Genomic DNA, 17,582 nt, shown 5'->3' with positions numbered 1-17,582 from the left:
AGAAAACAATACGGATTACTTATAATATGCAAAATATGTTGAATACCAACTCAATATAAAAAGGTAACTTATAGGTACATTTATACTTAATCGTTATCTTAGCTTTTTGTACATAATTACTACGTTGTATTGGAAACAGATTTATAACACAATTAGCCTACCATTTTGAAGCCTCGAATTTGTTGAAAACATTTTGTTTATTTGGGGGAGAGGTTGCAGCTAGGGAGGGATACACATTGCTACACCTGACAAGTTGACGTGGTAGTGAATTGTCAATCCCAGGCTTTGCTTTATTATCTGATTTACTCTAAACTGGACCATAATTTACAACATGAACATTTTGCTCTATTGAATACTTCAAACTAACGATCAAGAAAATTGAACACTTATTAGCCCGATGCCAGCTGGGATTGGCTCCAGCCCCCCAGCGACCCTGTACGCAGGATAAGCGGTTGACGATGGATGGATGGATGGATGGATGGAAAGGGTTCAGTGAGGTAATAAATCAATAAATGAAGAACGTCGCTTGGTAATGTTCCCACAACGTTCCCAGACAGTCACGATGTGGAGTTCTTTAAAGGGACAATTAACAACAGTAGTAAGTAACAGAAATAATCCTGGCCAGTCATAAGCCACAGAACAGAGCAATGCCCATTGTAAATGTGATTAAGGAGTAATTCACTTTTTAAATAAGATTATGGTAGTTCCATTAATGCAACTTGAGATGCGTCTCCTGAAAATATGTTTTTTCATTTTTGTTAAGAAAACAACCTAATTTAAAGTGCAACTTAAGTCATCCATGTAGATTTGAGCTGAATACATTAAATTTACAATTAAAAATATAGCCATCGGCCGAATCATCAGCCACCGTTTCTTTTCTGTTCCAAACTATCGTTAAAATATCAGCCTTTGAAAATCCACCTTGGTTCGACCTCTAGCAGGCAGAATCTGTTACGTTCCATAAAATCCCTGTTTTATTCTCATGCAGTCATCAGACAACAGTCAGAACATGTGTGTGGAGAAAATGAAGTCAAGAGCTGAAGACGGGTTGTACTGGGCAGCGTTTGTGAATAAACACATAGGTTTAATAAAACTTTAATGTGATTAACAGCTGACCTCATTGCAGCAGAGGGTTGTCCTCCTTTAAAATCAATGATACGATCATTTGACCAGTCACTCTTGAAGGACACAAAGCTGGGTCCAGGTCCAGGTCCAGGTCCAGCAGAAGCTGGTCTCCTATAGATCCTATTAGACAGAAAGGAAGTTAACTGTTTAGTCTTCAGCCACAGAAGCTGCAGGAGAATCTCGCAGCTATCAACAAGAAAGGTTAAAACATGAAGCGCAATATCCGTTCATTTTTATATAAAATATTGGACCAGACCAGGACTAAATGTTCTGATCTCTGAGCAGATCTTACTGTTACTGACAGATAGAAAACTTAACTGTGGCTCCATCAGCAGCAGCTCTGTTGGCCTGTATTCTAACGTTTGCATTTCTAGACTCACCACAAATATCCTGACTGCTGTTTACAGACTTTGGTAGGTGAAGCATTTTAAGACAAAATCCAAAGAGGTTAGAGATTAGGTTAGTTTCAGACTAAAAAGACTTGAACTTGATTTGTGGATCTCAGACTGCTGAAGCCTCATTTTATCCTCAGCTGAACATAATGTGTTTTTACACAGAACCAGGACTGCGATTTGAGTCCTGGACAGTTAGAGATCCTCATCTCACCTCTGAGCTTTGGTCTGGCTGTCATGTTCCCCACACAGAGTGCTTTTAGAGGGAGGGACTCCCTCCTCTCTGTCCTCACACTGACTCATGCTGCTCAACTCACATCCACTTTCACCTGGAGAGGAAACACAAATCATTCATCTGCACATCAACTCAAATCAAGTTAATGTGCTTACTTATATAGGTGTTGAGAGACGTGTATTTACTGTATTTTTGTGTTGTCTTTGCAAAGCTGCAGAACAGACAATACAGTAAAGCTGCGTTTTGACCAAAGGAACTTTACCAGGAACTAGGAACCTTCGGAGGAACTCACTGCGTTTCCACCGAAGGGAACAGGGTCTAAATTTACTTCTGGGGTCTTTATTTTACCCACCAAAAAGTCCCTGCTACGGGGATAGTACTTTCCGAAAGTACCAGTACTTTGGGGGGCTTGCCTTGCAGTGAATTTCTAAATGGGCGAGTAGAGGCTACTGGCTTTAACTGGCTGTTTGTCTGTTACTGCTCCACTTTTCCACTATTGGTTGCAAACCAATAAATCACAATCAACAGTCAGAGAGCCACACGAGTCTCGCTGATGTCCGCCGGAGTTGTAGCTACATCGGCATTAAATGTATCGCTGGGAAACAGCAGCCAGCGTGCAGCGGTGTGTTTACAGCGAACAGCTGAGCTGAGTTACGATGTTGTTGTTCAAGTTTTTTCATCAAGTTTTTCCACAGAGCTGAAGTCGGTCTCTTCCTCTCCAAAACAAGCGGAACTGCTGATTACAGCAGGTAATAAAGCTGGTTAAACATCCTCCGACGCTCAGGCGACACTGACGTGATGCTGCAGCTGATGTGCAACTCTTGTCGGCTGGAAATTTTTTAATAACCTTCCAAACTGTCTATTTTAGTGTTGCTTTCTCTGTGCTGGAGTTCTTTTATGAACTTTATGGTTTTATCCACGTGATTATTAAATGTGTACTGTGGCTCAGGAGGCAGAGCGGGTTACCCGTTAATCGGAAAGTCTGAGGTTCAATCCCCCATGTCCAAATATCCGTAGGCAAGATACTGAACCCAAAATTGCCCCTGGTGGGGCTGTTCCCCCTGTGTGTGAATGTTAGTTTCTGTTTGAGTACTTAGGCTCAGTGTTTGAATGCAGATGTAGTGTAAAAGCGCTTTGAGTGGTCGAAAAGACTAGAAAGGCGTTATAAAAACACGGAGCATTTACAACTTTATCGCGCGTCTCTTCATTTTACTCCCACACAAAAAAGCTGCTTTAATGGTCGAGCACAGCCTGTACTACTTCCTTATATTTCAGTCAAATCTGATGTTCATTTTAAATGTTGCTCATGGATCTTGGTTACAAATAATGATGCCGGTGCATCGCTGTGTACAGCCAGGCCTACGTCAGCTGGTTAATTTTCCTAATCTTCACAGGTGGAAACGCACACAACAGTGGGCTGAAGGAACCTTTTAGTTCCTTGAAAAGAGATCTGGGGACTTTTGGTCGAAACGCAGCAGGTTAAGAAGAAATTAACTCTGAGCTCCCCTGTGCTGGTAAACGTCTCCGTATAGAGCAGAATCCAGTGGAACTGGAAACTTGGTGTTAAACTATCAAACAAAGCAACTTACAGTTTCTTCAAAACGCCCAAAGTGTTGATGAAGCAGACTCTCACTCGACGGCAGCAGAGAAAAGGCTTCGACACCGGTGAGCTGTTTCCTGGAGTCAGAGCTGCACCTGTAATGGATGCAGGCAGGTATGAAGGGTTTGCAACTGGGGCAGAATGTCACCATAAGATAACATGAGGTTTTATTTACTGGTGTGTACTCATCTCAGCTTTGTCAAGACTTGGCAGTGTTTTTGTGCGTGCATGCTGTTTTGTCCAGCCAGAATTAGTACTAGTGTTATATATTAGCCTGTACTAGTAAATACCATTATAATGAATACACGAACATTAGTCCTAATCAAACCTTAACCACAGCGGTGTAATATCAGAAAATGGTTTTATTTCACTTTGCTTAATCCAAATGAGTTAACATAAATGCTTACCTACATTTCATATTTCATATGCTAGATTAATCATATTTTATAAGGTTAATCATATTTTATAAGGTGGTCACAAGATTGGTTTGTAAAATCTTAAGCTGTCAGATCAATCGAGTAAAAAGTACAATATTTCCTGGAACTCTGAAATGTTTTCTGTTAACAATCTGATAGAGTCACTGACCAGAGCTGCTCAAATTCCCAATAAACGAGATTGAGATTGATTCACCTGCACAAACAGCATGAAACCCACAGAGAATATTATAGCGTTGTAAGCAGTACTTGGAGGAGAATAAATTATTGTCGGGGATGTTTTTTACACGGAGAAAAGAAGCTGCGCCACGACGACCACGAGAAGTGAAAGTAAAGTTCCAACCAAAATACGAAATCCAACAGAAAGACAGAAATAATTTGAATCCCACTATAACTTACTGCAACCCGCTCACAGCAATAAGCCAACAAGATGAGCAAAGAGGCGTAAAAGTGTCGGTAACATCACAGAGAAATGAAGCTGCGCCACGACGACCGGTGTTTCGGTTTAACGAGTGGCCCCGTTAACCGGTGACCGTCTGTGTTTGTCGTAGAAACGACAGCTGTTGGAAACAGGAAGAGAATATGTAGCTGTCCGCTTTGTTCGTTACATCGTCAGAAACCGAGTAGGAACCCTCAGTCTGCAAGGTTGCTTCATGTTTCAGGACATGTTCAAAACAGGAAGAGAGCAGATTGTCCTTCCTGTGAACGGCTGAATATCTGCAATAAAATGTATAAACTCAACACAATTTCGTCTTTTGAGTCTGTTTAAGTAAAGATGTTGCACTTACAAGAACTAGTAAGCCCCTTTAAAAAGGTAGAAAACAACTGGTCTGTACAGGATTCGAACTCACCTTTAGGGCGTCATGAAAGTGAAACCCACTAGTCCATTGTGACCACATTAATAAGCTGATAGCGAAATACAATATTCCAGTATAATTATATTACCAGACCGCTGTCTGCTAATATCTAGGGTGGATTCAGGTTGAGTGGGACGCTTATGGGTCCTGTACAGGGTTAATTTTGTAAGCCAATCACAACAATTGTTATTGTGTTGTTGTTGAATGTCTGTTGGATATGAAACAGAGGTTGTGATTGGTGTGACATCAAAGAAGTGGTCCTGTAGCTCTTTTTCAAATTGCTTGACCCCTGGGACCTCGTGGTAAACCACCCGGCAAGTGTAAATATATATAAAATTATTAGGGTGATAAATTAAACATTTTAAAGTTGTTGGTAAGAATTATGTATCTGACTACCACATTTATGGTTGGTAATGTATTAAATACACCAGGCTACACAAAAGATGGCACCCATGCAAAGAGGAACAGAAAGAGAGAGGGATTAGTGAAAGGGGGACAGGACATACGGAGAAGGACGACAATGTAGGAAGGGAAGAAAACTCAACAGGTGGAGGGAAGAGAGAAGGCAGCGGAGGTTATATAAAGGACAGGAACCTAAAGTAAGGTTTTCAGCCAAGGCATAAAACACCCTGAAATAGACATTACAGAAGTGAGTGAAAGGGCTGCTGAGAGGCATCAGGTAAAAGCTTCAAATAGTTTCAGAAACACATTTAATAAGTTACTTACTTATTAATAAACTGAAGACATTTTGCTTTTAGGCTACTCGCAATATTGTTGAATATTTTTAACTAAATTATATCTCTTTGAGTTACTTTGCACTAACACATTATATATGCTGTTAAATGTTAATATAATATTAAAATGCCTAATAATGCGTTATTAAATGTTGTAAAAAGTATTTCTCATGTGTTTAATTTTAACTTTAAATAATATAGTGTCCCAATTTTATCTAACAAAGTGTCCCACTCTTCCTGATTGCTTAAAGATGATGTTTAAAGATAAACAATTTGATAATAAAGAAATAAATTGGCTTTGTTTCACCATAGATGTCTTCACAACAACGTATTTAAAAAAAAAAAAAATACATACAATTTTAATACATTCTGATTTAGGTTGTTTAAAAAGTCTTTACCTGACTTCACCCAAAACAAAATACTTACAGTGACAGTAGGCCACCATCTGTGCATTATAAAGAGGGACGGACCAGCAGGCTGCTGTTATTGCTTTCTGTGTATGAAAAGTTCTGTTTAAATGCATTATTAAATTGCTGGGATAATAATTTACCCTTTAAGGAGGGCGACTCAACGCTGCATTCAGGTTAACATTTGGAGTCCAGTAGATGTAACGTTGAGGCGAGCGACGTGTTACACTGATCTTCATCTTACACTAGATATTTGTAGGAGCAGCTTACTTGAAAAAGGTGACCGTCTGTCTGGATCCAGCTTCCAAACAGTAACACAGACGACCAAGTGATCGACTCCGTCAGACAATCGCCAAATAACTGTTTGCTTTACAAGGGAAACTTTATGCTCGTTTTGTTTAGACATTCTCAATTCAGTGCAGTGAATAATATGCAACATTAGCCGACAGTAGAATAAAAGCATTTATTTTTTTTGCTTGCTTTGTGAAATGGATGTAGCCTCTGTAAACTACCTTAACTGTGGTGAACATTACTTTTGGCCTATGCAAGCAGAACTTGAGTAATAGTAACACTAGTTACTTTGCACCACTGTTTACCTCTCCAGGCCTGAGATCCATCACGGGGCAGCTCCGGCGGTGAAGCATCTCCAATTCCTCTATTAAAATGTAAACAATTAAATTTAAATGCCTGTTCATAGCGTCCCTTGTAGACCACAAAACCAACATCTTCACCATGGATTAAAAAGAAGTTTCAGTAAATCTACTGGGGAAAGAATGTAAACTTTTTGTGTTGTAAGCACAAACTTTATTCATACAAATCACCAGTTTATATTCCTTTTTAAAAAAATACAATTTCACAGCAGAGTCTTCTTATGATGTTGTGAAAGCATATATTTTCCACCAGCATGAAAAAGCTGATTATTGTAAAGTTACTGAAGTAAAACAAAGTTTAAGGCATCACACATGCAACAGATTCATTCGACTTTAGAAGTTGTGATTAAAGTTACTGATCTGCTTTCAGAAGTGAGAAGAAACATTCAAGATCACCGGCTCACCGGCCTGAAAAGGGCGATGTAGTCATTAAAATAACTTTTCACTTCTCTTGTAGTAAAAGCTGTTTTGTAGAAATAGTTATAAGCTTTATTAATGGCATCTGTAGATCAACATTTTCTCATAATACTCCTGTAATCAAATATCTTTCTGAATATTTCTGTTCACTCTCGTCATCCATGACAAAGTTATAAAGTGCAGCTTGTTGCTGTTGCTTTCTAGTGCAAATCCTATAAAATCACACACCTTAAATCTTAGTTTTACTAAATGGAGTTTGGTGTGTTGAGCTGCACGCAGCCACGAAACCAAACCAAAGCAAGAAAAAGAGAAACACCTTCAATTTAAAGTGTTTTCTGTTACATCAAAATATAAAATAGGTACAGAGGAACATTTTTTTACAACTTTAAGATTAAGTTTTCAATTTTGGTGACTTTAACATAACGTTTAAAGTCTATTAAAGACAGAAGTTTACACGTAGTTACTATAGTTTTATATTCTTATTCAGTCATCTCTGCAGTAAAAATATGAAAACAACTGAATTGTATTTTTGACTCCTTTCTGTTTTGTCTTTGATTAGAAACTCAGCAGCTCCCTCTAGTGGCCAAACACCAACACTGCAGCTGGCTTCCTGTGACAAAAACACACCTTATATATTATTTCACACACCTGTGCTCACATTTACAATCACACATTTACATCTTCTAACTCTGATCAACAACAAAAACCTGAGATTCACTGTTAAAAGACTGAATTTGATGGATTTAGGAACAAAAGAGAAGCCCAGAAACACTGATCAGCTGATTGATTAATGAGAAAGAATCAATTCGCTGTTGAGCATTTTGTTCAATACGGTCATCAGGAGATCAAACATTTTTAACATATTTTATTTTCTCCAGAAGACTTTTTATTAATTATTTTATTAATAAATTATCACCAAATTACAAAAATATTAAGAGAAGTATTTTAATTTAAACTTGAAAATGTGCATCAACTAAAACTAAATTTAATGTTTTAAGGCACATTGTTCGTTGTTGCAGATGTTGAGTCTAAACATTATGAACAGCAGCTCCTGAGTATCTCGTGTTGTCTTGTAGAAAGAGATCAGGATTCAAACCTGCAGCACATCTCACAGGTCGACCCCGCTTTACCATCGGCCTCCTGAACAGAGAAACACAACCACTTACTTTCCTAAAAAGTAGACATTTTGACATATGATACATCTGAGTCTCATAATTCTGAAACAAATATCCTAATTAATTTAAGCATCTTGATCTGATCAGCTGACAAATAATAAAACCTCTCACTTCGCTGGTTTAGACTTTTATGTTTCCTCTTTCACACATTTCAGCACATTTTTCCCTACTCAGACGCCTGACAGTGGATTAAAGAGGATTTAAATGGACTCAATAATAGTTGTAGTAGAACTACAAACACAACAAATAGAACTACAGGACCCAGCAGCTCTGACCGTTAGTGGTGCTTCCTGTGCGGCGCTGCCTGGAAGTATTCCTCCGGTGTGACGGTCTTCACCCCGCCAAAATAATCCAACACCCACACCTGAAACACAGAGGAACATGGAGGTCAACTTCCTGCCCTCTGATTGGCTGATGACAATGAGGACGTTTGGACGAATTGGGAGGTCCGTTTACTGAAAGCAGGCTGGCAGCACTCATAGTAGTAACGACAGCAGTACTAAATTCATGTTTTATTACAGAGATATATATTATTTTTTCAACAAGTTAGATGGCTGAGCACCATAATCTGACTACCAACAGCGAATCTTGCGTGTTGGTTTTGAACGTTCTTGCAGTAAATTATTCAGAGTTTGGCAAAGACAGCACTTAAAGTAAGAATCATTGTTGTAATATTTGCAGTAACAGCAGAAGTTAAAGTACTTGTAGTTCTAGTAGTAGCAGAAGTACCATGGTTGTAGTAGCTGTTATAAGACAGTACTGGCATTAAAAAATAAATAGTAGTTGCAGTAGTAGAATTTGCAATACTGGAGTCATATGTTACTGCGACAGCACGACACATGTTTTAACAGTGGCACCAGCTGTAACAGTAAGTATAGTCGTGGCGGTACGAATATAAACACACCAGTAGTACTTCATATTTGCAGTAGTGGTACTTGTACCTGTGTGATGTTGAACTTTGCGAAGAACCAGTTGTGGTCAGACGGCCAGTCGATCATCTCCGGGTGTCGACTGAACAGAGCTTTCTTAGCGAACTCCGCCTCCGTCCCGTTCACCTGGGCAACAGGAGGGAGGGTCATGTGACTGCTCAGAGTTTCCCACCTGGCTACACAGGTGTGTGTGTGTGTGTGTGTGTGTGTGTGCGTACCTCCATCACAGATCCAGACAGGATGATGTGAGCGCAGAGAGGACTCTGAGGGTCGAAGCCCTGCTGTCTGCAGTACTCAGTCTGAGCCAGAGACATGGACAGAGACGCCTGAGGGTTCACCTGCACGCAGACGGATTAAACTTTATTTAACCACGAGTGAAACGCACTGACGTTAAAACAGCCTCTTTATCAACAAGGCCAAGACCTTCAGACACACACGAAGAACAAACTGCAGAAAGACTTTTATGTCACTTTATTTTTATTTTAGTTTCATCTCTTGACCTCGGCAATCCAGATGTACTTTTTGTTTGTATGTTTCTGTGGTGCATGAATTGTTCTATACAAATAAAGCTGCCTGCAGGAGAACAAATGAGCTTTTTACACGATTTAAATTTCATTTATTAAACTTAAACCACTTTAAGTGATTCACTCTACAGTAAAGTTAAGTGGCCTTTAGCACCTACATATCAATACCTACACTTTAATCGACTCCTTTCCTTCCTAATTTTAACTTAAGCAAACACTTTGATTCACTATCTCAACATTTAAACTATTTAATCAGTTTCATTTTAACTTCCTCTCCTTTTTAGTGCCTGAACTTTAGGTGCAGCTTCGAATATTAAAAACCTGAAAGTGTTTGAAATGTCCTAATTTTTCTAGTTTAATGGACCGTTTTGATGCGTGTATGTTGTTCCTCAGATGAAAGTCACTTTGGATAAAAGCGTCTTCCAAATCAATAAATGTAAAATAATCACTGTGAACCTTGAACCCTCTTCTGTAAAATGCAGCTTACAGACATTTTTCACAGACTCAAGACGTATAAAAGCAACTTTCAAGTCATTATTCCAACAGTTTGACATCAACAGACCAATGAAACGTGTCTGCTGTTTATCACGCAGCCTTTTCCTGTCACATGACTTCAGCTCTGACACTTGACTTTAACTCCAAACTGCTGAGTCATTGTGTGAAAGAACCGCTGTGTCATGGTAGAGACTCTGCTGTTGCATAAACCCTAAGCTGCGTGTTTTCATAACTTTTAATAACACGACTTTCTGTCATTTTGCAGAAGTTCACTGAACTAATGAGTGAAACGGGAATAAAACTGACTTAATAATAAAGATTTCTTCACTTGTTATTGGCTCCAAATACACAAAATAATAGCATTTTAAACAAACCAATTTTAAGTTAAATTTTAACATAAAAGCAAAATTATATCATAGATCCCACAGGATATTAAAAAAAACCTTAATGTAACAAAAAACATAAATTCTGTACCGAGTATCACAGACACAAATCAAATACCAGCAATATTAAAGGAATATTAAAGTATTTCTGGACAGTTTGTGGTATTTGTTTAACACTGTACAATCTACAAAAAAAAACCCCAATAGATTCAGGTTTTCTAAGTTATTATTGAAATAACTACCATTAGATATATTTAAAAGTATTAGAGTTTATTGATAATAGTTGTGAACGGTTTATAGCTACATTATAAAAATAATATTAGCAATATCTGTGTTTTTGGTAAAGTTTATGTCACCAAAAATACTATAAATGTAGTATTGTGTGTTACTTTTTAAAGCATATGACAATTTCATATTGATTAAATATTATAAACACTAAAAATAGGAGTTTTTCAGAAATGGATTCTATAGATAACTTATTATTTATGATAGTTTTGAACACTAACTACATGAATGTAATAAGAGAAAGGGACTTTTAAAAACTAATGTAAGCCTTTTAGTAAAATCTATGATATTTCCAGTATAGTTTTGAACACTGCAGACTCGTTACAAGCTCCTGAAGGAACATTACAAATGTATCATTGGATTTTTACTAAATTCAGTGATTTTTAAACGTAGTTTTGTACACTGCTGAGTTATTAGGACTCTATTGGAATATACTTAATTAAAGCTAAACTTTACAGATTTCTTCATGGTAGTTATGAAATATGATACTTTAACTATTTTGAACACAACAGGCACTTTCATATTTTACATAACACAGTAAAACCATGAGATTATACTGAATAACACCAACGGCAGCCTCACTAAATGCCCTGATTTCTCAACGTAGTTTTGAACGCTGCAGACACGCACTAGAAGGAGTAGTTAAAATAAGTTTACAGGGAGTCTGCGATACTTTATTTACCTTTAAACACGACAAACAGTAAGATGGACTGCGGGAAGGTTACCTCCAGGTCCTGCACGGAGATCTCCATGCGGGTCAGGTACATGTAGGGCACCCCGGAGCTGGAGCCCTCCGGCCCGTCGCTGACCGAGAAGGCGTTGGAGAACGGCTGCCCCACCACCGGCTTGTGGGTGGAGATGGTGGCCATGGAGGCCCAGTCACACTGGTGCGCGACGAAGCGGGCGACCTGGGCCACCTGGTCGTGAGGCGGGATCCGGAGCCGGCAGGAGGAGGACGGGGAGAGGGAGGCCCAGAGGACGCCGAGGAAGAGGACACACGCAGCCCGCCGAAGAGCGCTCATTGTCGGGTTCAGAGTCTGGAGGACAGTCGGTGCCGAGAGAGGCGGACGGTTTATAAACAACACACGGAGATCCGGTCTGGAGTTTCAAAATAAAACCCGCAGTGCCGGTTTTATCAGGAAGTCCTCACTCAACGTCCAACTAAATATCAAAATAAAAGCGGTAGCGACGATTCCCAGAAACGGCTCATGTCAAATGGAGGAAATGTTTTAGTTTTTAAAAGTATTTGTTCCCCACTTTACTGAATAAATTCAAACAGGCAGCAGTAAAGTTAATTACAACAGAGCACATAACTGTCACAAATACTGACATAAATGACTTTTAGCAAGTAAAATAATCAATGATGTGTCTAATAAAAGTAAAAGAATGGATTATTTAAAACAATATTATGTAGTTTCGATCCTAAAGTAACAGCTATTAAATCATTTTGGTTCACTTGTAATAGGGAGAATACAGTCAATGGGAGAATATAGCGAATAGCATCTCTGTCATTGCAATTTGGAGCGCGTGGCATTTTAAAATTCTTATTTATTTTATTTTACCTTTTTCTTTAACCGGACAAGTTTGTTAAGAACAAATTCTGATTTACAACCACAGCCTGGAAAGAGGAGGACATCCTCTAGCAGGGAGACACACACAGGAATAAAGGGTATGAAAAATAAAATAAAATAAAAAGAAATCCAGGAATTATCTGGATTTCTACATAAAATATGATCTGATCTTCATCTAAAAGCCCTGAAATATTTTACTTTATGTGTGATGAATCTAGAATAAATGAAAGTTTAACTTTTTTTTAACTGAAATTTAGGGGGAAATTAACTTTACCACTATATTCTACTGAGATAAATTATTTGGGGAAGGGTAGTTGGATTGTCTCAGTATGGATGTCATGAATTAAAATTAATAGACGCTGAGGGAGAATAAAAGCACCGTGGATGCCTGCTGCTGTAAACCCCCAAAGAAAAGGAAGAAGAGGAATCAGCCGGACCTTTTGTTCACCTCAGACCTTCATCTCCTGTTAGCCAAGAATGCTAAAGGAAGTTAGCTTGTTAGCAGGAAGTAGCCGGAGCCGGAGCTCGGCCTCACAGTCGGAGCAGCTTCCATAGAGACCAAACTGTATTTTTCACGGAGCCCAAATGTCCAAATGTCCAGATAGAGCTGTCTGAATAGACTCTGTGCTGTTCCCTTTATCTGAACATGTTTAACATCTGAATTATCTCCCGGTGTCCTACGAAGCTAATTAATTTAGCGTATCTTGTTAGCAGGAAGTAGCCGGAGCCGGAGCTCGGCCTCACAGTGTGTGTTTTATCAGAGTGAGCTGCGTGTCTGTAACGGAGTGTGTCTGGACGAAAAGCTGCTGTAAACATGTCTAAAGTCCAAACGCTGAGAGTTTTTGTCCAGCAGCGACTAAGTGCGGCTGCTGAAGAGATATTTGAGCGTTTTCAGAGAATTTTAGCAGAGTACGAGGAGGAACTTTGTGGACAACGCAAACTACTGGACACAAAGCCTGAAGTCCGGTTACACAGAGCAGGTTTGTGCACTTTACTGCTTATTCTCACTGTAAACTGCCTTTACTGCAGTAAAAGTTTCCAGGAATTTACTGCAGTATGACTAATATTAATTTTATACTGAAAGTACAATTTGATGATAATACATTCCTTTACTGAATGAAAGTTTGAACGCAGAACTTTTACCTGCCGACAGTCATGGGACACTGCAAAAACTGAGCTCTCAAAAACAAGGACAAAAGTAATAAAACGGGGGAAATATTACTTAAAATAAGCAAAGATTATCTGACAACAAAACAAGAACATTTCACTTGCTACTTAAGGATAAAAGAGAAATTCTCTAACAGAAAAGCGGCCTGGTAAGACGAAAAATCTTGTCAGACAAAAAGCAAGTATATTTTCCTTCAGTTAAAATAATTAATCTTACTTAGATTTTAGTTTTTGCAGTGCACCCTTTTACTGTGCATTCAGACCAAAGGCAAATTTAATCCTTGCATAGCTTTTCTTGCGTGAGTTTTGTTGCCTTTGCTGAGTGTTCACTGTATTCAGCAGAGTAACTGAGTAATGTAACATTAAATAAAAAGGATAATGTTCATATGATAGTAGCCTATACTATTTTACAACTATTTTGAATATTAAATCCAGTTAGTTAGAAGCAGAACGCGCTCAGGTAGTCCTTCATACTGGTGTCTTTCTCTGTGTGTAGGACTGGGCAATAAAACAATAATTATCGCAACATAAGTTTCCTCCATAACAATATAGCAAATGTTCAATATATTGTCAATAGATGTTTATTTCAATCACAAATGAATTAGAACTTACTCTATTAAGATGTTTATTTTGTTGAGTTTGGTTGTTAGAATATTTAACCTCACAATTAACCATTTGGTTTCTTCAATTTTCATTCATGAGCAAAAATCTTCTTCAATAGAAATAATGATTAGAAATTTATCCAGATAATTATCGATATCGAATGTTATGAAATGTTTTTATCGCGATAACATTTTTGGCCATATTAAGATGTTTATTTTGTTGAGTTTGGTTGTTTGATTTGATGTATCTACCAAGCTGCCCTAGGTGTATGACGACAGCTTGGTAGATACGTTTTTAATAAATGTGAGTTTTTTCATTTTATAAAACTGCAAATGAGTAAAGTTGCCAGAGCTGATTAATACAGGGTGAGAGATAGGTGTAGGTGTGTGTTTTGAAGGGAAAAGCAATAAGCTGGAGAATTACGAAGACTGAAAATGAGAAATAACCTAGTAGAAATATGTTAATGTGTTCTTTCAAATATTTTCGAATAACGTAGGTTGTACCAAATGCTTATGCTGGTGCTGATAAAGAATGTTGGTGTATGCTGTCAGCAATAGCTCTTGGAGAAGAATAAAATCAAAATAAGCCAAGAAAATTGCAATCTGTACATCTCAACACGAACATGTATTTTTACATTGTGTTGTGTAAAATCAGATTCATAACACACGTACATGTGAAACTGGTTTGCACATTTGTGATTTGATTCCTGTCAATTTGTGGGTCACTTGATATTTTTTATTTGTGAAATGTGTTCCACGGGAATCTGTGTAATAAAAAAAAGTCCACAAATATCTTACAATCCACAAACATATACAGTATCTCACAAAAGTGAGTCCACCCCTCACATTGTTGTAAATATTTGATATCTTTTCATGTGACAACACTGAAGAAATCACACATTGTTACAATGTAAAGTAGTGAGTGTACAGCTTGTACAACAGTGTAAATTTGCTGTCCCTTCAAAATAACACATCACAAAGCCGCTGGCAACAAAAGTGAGTACACCCCTAAGGGAAAATGTAAATAAGGAATGCTACAAATTGACCGTAAGCAATCTACAAATGTGCAAAACTTTCATGTGTAGAAATTAATCAACAAGTACAAGTTTTTGCCAATAGCACTGTATTTTTGTAGATATGACTACACAACACAAATGTAAAAATACATGTTTGTGCATAGTAAAATATTTGTGGATCATGGTAAATGTGTTTTTTTTTTTGTTTGTTTATTTTTTAAACAAGATGGCGCTGAGTATAGGTGCCTCGTTGTTAGGTGCACTTTGTTTTGTTTTTGTGTGTTAATTCAGTTTTCGGCTGTGATTCCCGGTGCTCTTTCACCAGGGAGGAGCTCATGAACATCAGGGAAGCAACTCCCACGGATTTAATTCACTTTTCTCGCGTCATCTGGGGAATTATTGGACATTTTGGTGAAGGGCTCGCTCACAGTCGTTCGCGCTGTGAAGCGACGCAGGAGAGGGAAAAGAGCCGGGTCGCTCATGCGTGTTCGCCGGTGGGGACTCCGCACGCCGCTACCGCCAATATTTCTCTCCAACGTCCGCTCACTGCGCAACAAACTGGATGAACTTCAGCTTCTGGTGGGGAAAAACAGAGACTTTTATTCATCTGCTGTCCTGTGCTTTACGGAGACCTGACTGTCTGAACTGATACCGGACTCCGCGCTGCAGCTGGCCAACTGTACAGAGCGACCGCGACACAGAATTCTACGGCAAAACAAAAGGTGGAGGTGTTTGTTTTTATATCAACAGTGGCCGGTGTACCGACGTGACGGTGATTCAGCAGCTCTGTTCTCCTGATCTGGAATTTCTTATCATTAAATATAAACCTTTTTACTCCCCCCGTGAGTTTGCTTCATTCACTCTGGTCGGTGTTTACATCTCGCCGCACGCCAACGTTCAGGACGCACAGCGCATGCTGGCCGACCGGATTCTGTGTGTGGAGCAGAAAAACCCGGACTCTCTTGTTATTGTTCTCTGTGACTTTAACAGGGGAAATCTCAGCCAAGAACTCCCCAAATACAGACAGTTTATAACGTGTCCAACCAGAGAGGGGAACACTTTGGATCACTGGTACACCACAGTTAGCAGTGCCTATCACGCCGTCACACGTGCTGCACTGGGACACTCTGACCAAGTCACGGTCCATCTAATTCCTGCTTACAGGCAGAAACTAAAGCTCTGTAAACCTGCAGTGAGGACATCAAAGAAGTGGACTAGTGAAGCTGTTGAGGACCTCCAGGCGTATCTGGACTGCACTGACTGGGACGTTTTCAAGTAGGCTACCAACAATCTGGATGAGTTTACAGAGGCTGTGACGTCCTACATCAGCTTCTGTGAGGACACATGTATACCAACACGCACCAGGGTGAGTTATAACAATGACAAACCCTGGTTCACAGCTAAGCTCAGACAGCTGAGGTTGAAAAAGGAGGAGGCACTTAGGAGTGGAGACCGAGCCGGGTGCAGGGCGTCAAAGTACATGTTTAGCAAGGAGGTGCGAGAAGGTAAACGACTTTACTCAGAGAGACTAAAGAACCAGTTCTCTGCAAACAACACCACTTCTGTCTGGAGGGGGTTCAGACAGATCACAAACTATAAACCCAAAGTCCTCCACTCAATAAACGATTCTCGCCTGGCAAACGAGCTGAACCAGTTCTACTGCCGCTTTGACAGTCAGACACCATCCCCCCTGACCCCTCCGCTCAACTTCAGCCTCAGGCCCCTTCCACACTACTCCGTTTTAGTTTACAAACGGAGAATTAAAACGAATTCGATCTCCGTCCACACCAGCGGACAAGCTCTCCCAGTTGAACGTGCCTGACTCCACCTGCAGGTGGATCACAGTCTTCCTGACGGACAGGAAGCAGCATGTGAAGCTGGGAAAACATCTCATCAGCACCGGATGCCTTCAAGGCTGCGTTCTGTCCTCCCTTCTCTTCTCACTGTAAACCGACAGCTGCACCTCAACAACACCGACAGTCACCAGTCTGTCAAGCTCCTGAACTTTGCAGACGACCCCACCCTCATTGGGCTCATCAGATGTGGGGATTGCTGCAATCTTCCTTCTCTTCTGGATCTGTACGCCTCCAGGGCTCTGAGGCGAGCAGGAAAGATTGCAGCTGACCCCTCCCACCCCGGACACAAACTGTTTCAGACCCTCCCCTCTGGCAGAAGACTGTGGTCCATCAGGACCCAAACCTCTCGCCACAAAAACAATTTCTTCCCATCTGCAGCTAACCTCATCAACAAGACCCGGGTCCCCCACTGACACTCCCCTCTTGCAAACGATATGAATGTCTCTGCACATGTAAATACTGTTTCAGTGTGTCGGGCTCAGACCTGGCACGTTGCACATATTTGTTGTTGATTGTTGATCTTTGTTTTATATTTTTATGTTGTCAGTTTATATATTTATATGTACACAATATTCTCTTCCGTTACTTCTGCACGGCACAGACCCAGAATAATGCTCATGTATATATCTGCAACCTTGTTCTTCAATTCCATATTTATATATTTCTACATTTATTTATGTTGACTGTATGTTTGTCTGCCTGTAGCACCTTATCACCACAGCAAATTC

General features: G+C 39.5%; 2 protein-coding genes across 2 annotated transcripts in view; both read right to left on the bottom strand.

Annotated features, from left to right (window-relative positions):
* Nucleotides 1-4,428, bottom strand: part of LOC123971238 (NLR family CARD domain-containing protein 3-like) — a 427,855-nt gene extending 423,427 nt beyond the window's left edge. The window contains exons 1-4 of the mRNA XM_046049952.1: nucleotides 4,186-4,428; nucleotides 3,342-3,447; nucleotides 1,732-1,846; nucleotides 1,117-1,245 (exon numbers count right to left, since the gene is read on the bottom strand). Coding sequence (XP_045905908.1) covers nucleotides 1,117-1,245; nucleotides 1,732-1,820 — 218 coding nt within the window. The 5' untranslated portion in view covers nucleotides 1,821-1,846; nucleotides 3,342-3,447; nucleotides 4,186-4,428. The remainder of the gene's footprint in view (nucleotides 1-1,116; nucleotides 1,246-1,731; nucleotides 1,847-3,341; nucleotides 3,448-4,185) is intronic.
* Nucleotides 4,429-6,565: 2,137 nt separating this feature from the next.
* On the bottom strand, nucleotides 6,566-11,736 carry creg1 (cellular repressor of E1A-stimulated genes 1). Its single transcript, XM_046051605.1, has 6 exons — nucleotides 11,368-11,736; nucleotides 9,174-9,293; nucleotides 8,968-9,081; nucleotides 8,302-8,390; nucleotides 7,948-7,991; nucleotides 6,566-7,461 (listed from the first exon to the last, which is right to left on the bottom strand). The coding sequence occupies exons 1-4, from the start codon at nucleotides 11,662-11,664 to the stop codon at nucleotides 8,304-8,306; spliced, it is 618 nt and encodes a 205-aa protein (XP_045907561.1). The 5' UTR covers nucleotides 11,665-11,736; the 3' UTR covers nucleotides 6,566-7,461; nucleotides 7,948-7,991; nucleotides 8,302-8,303.
* Between the last annotated feature and the right edge of the window lie 5,846 nt (nucleotides 11,737-17,582).

Source organism: Micropterus dolomieu, linkage group LG01 (assembly GCF_021292245.1).
Source record: "Micropterus dolomieu isolate WLL.071019.BEF.003 ecotype Adirondacks linkage group LG01, ASM2129224v1, whole genome shotgun sequence".
NCBI classification, from domain to species: Eukaryota; Metazoa; Chordata; class Actinopteri; order Centrarchiformes; family Centrarchidae; genus Micropterus; species Micropterus dolomieu.
This window is presented reverse-complemented; position numbering and strand designations above follow the sequence as displayed.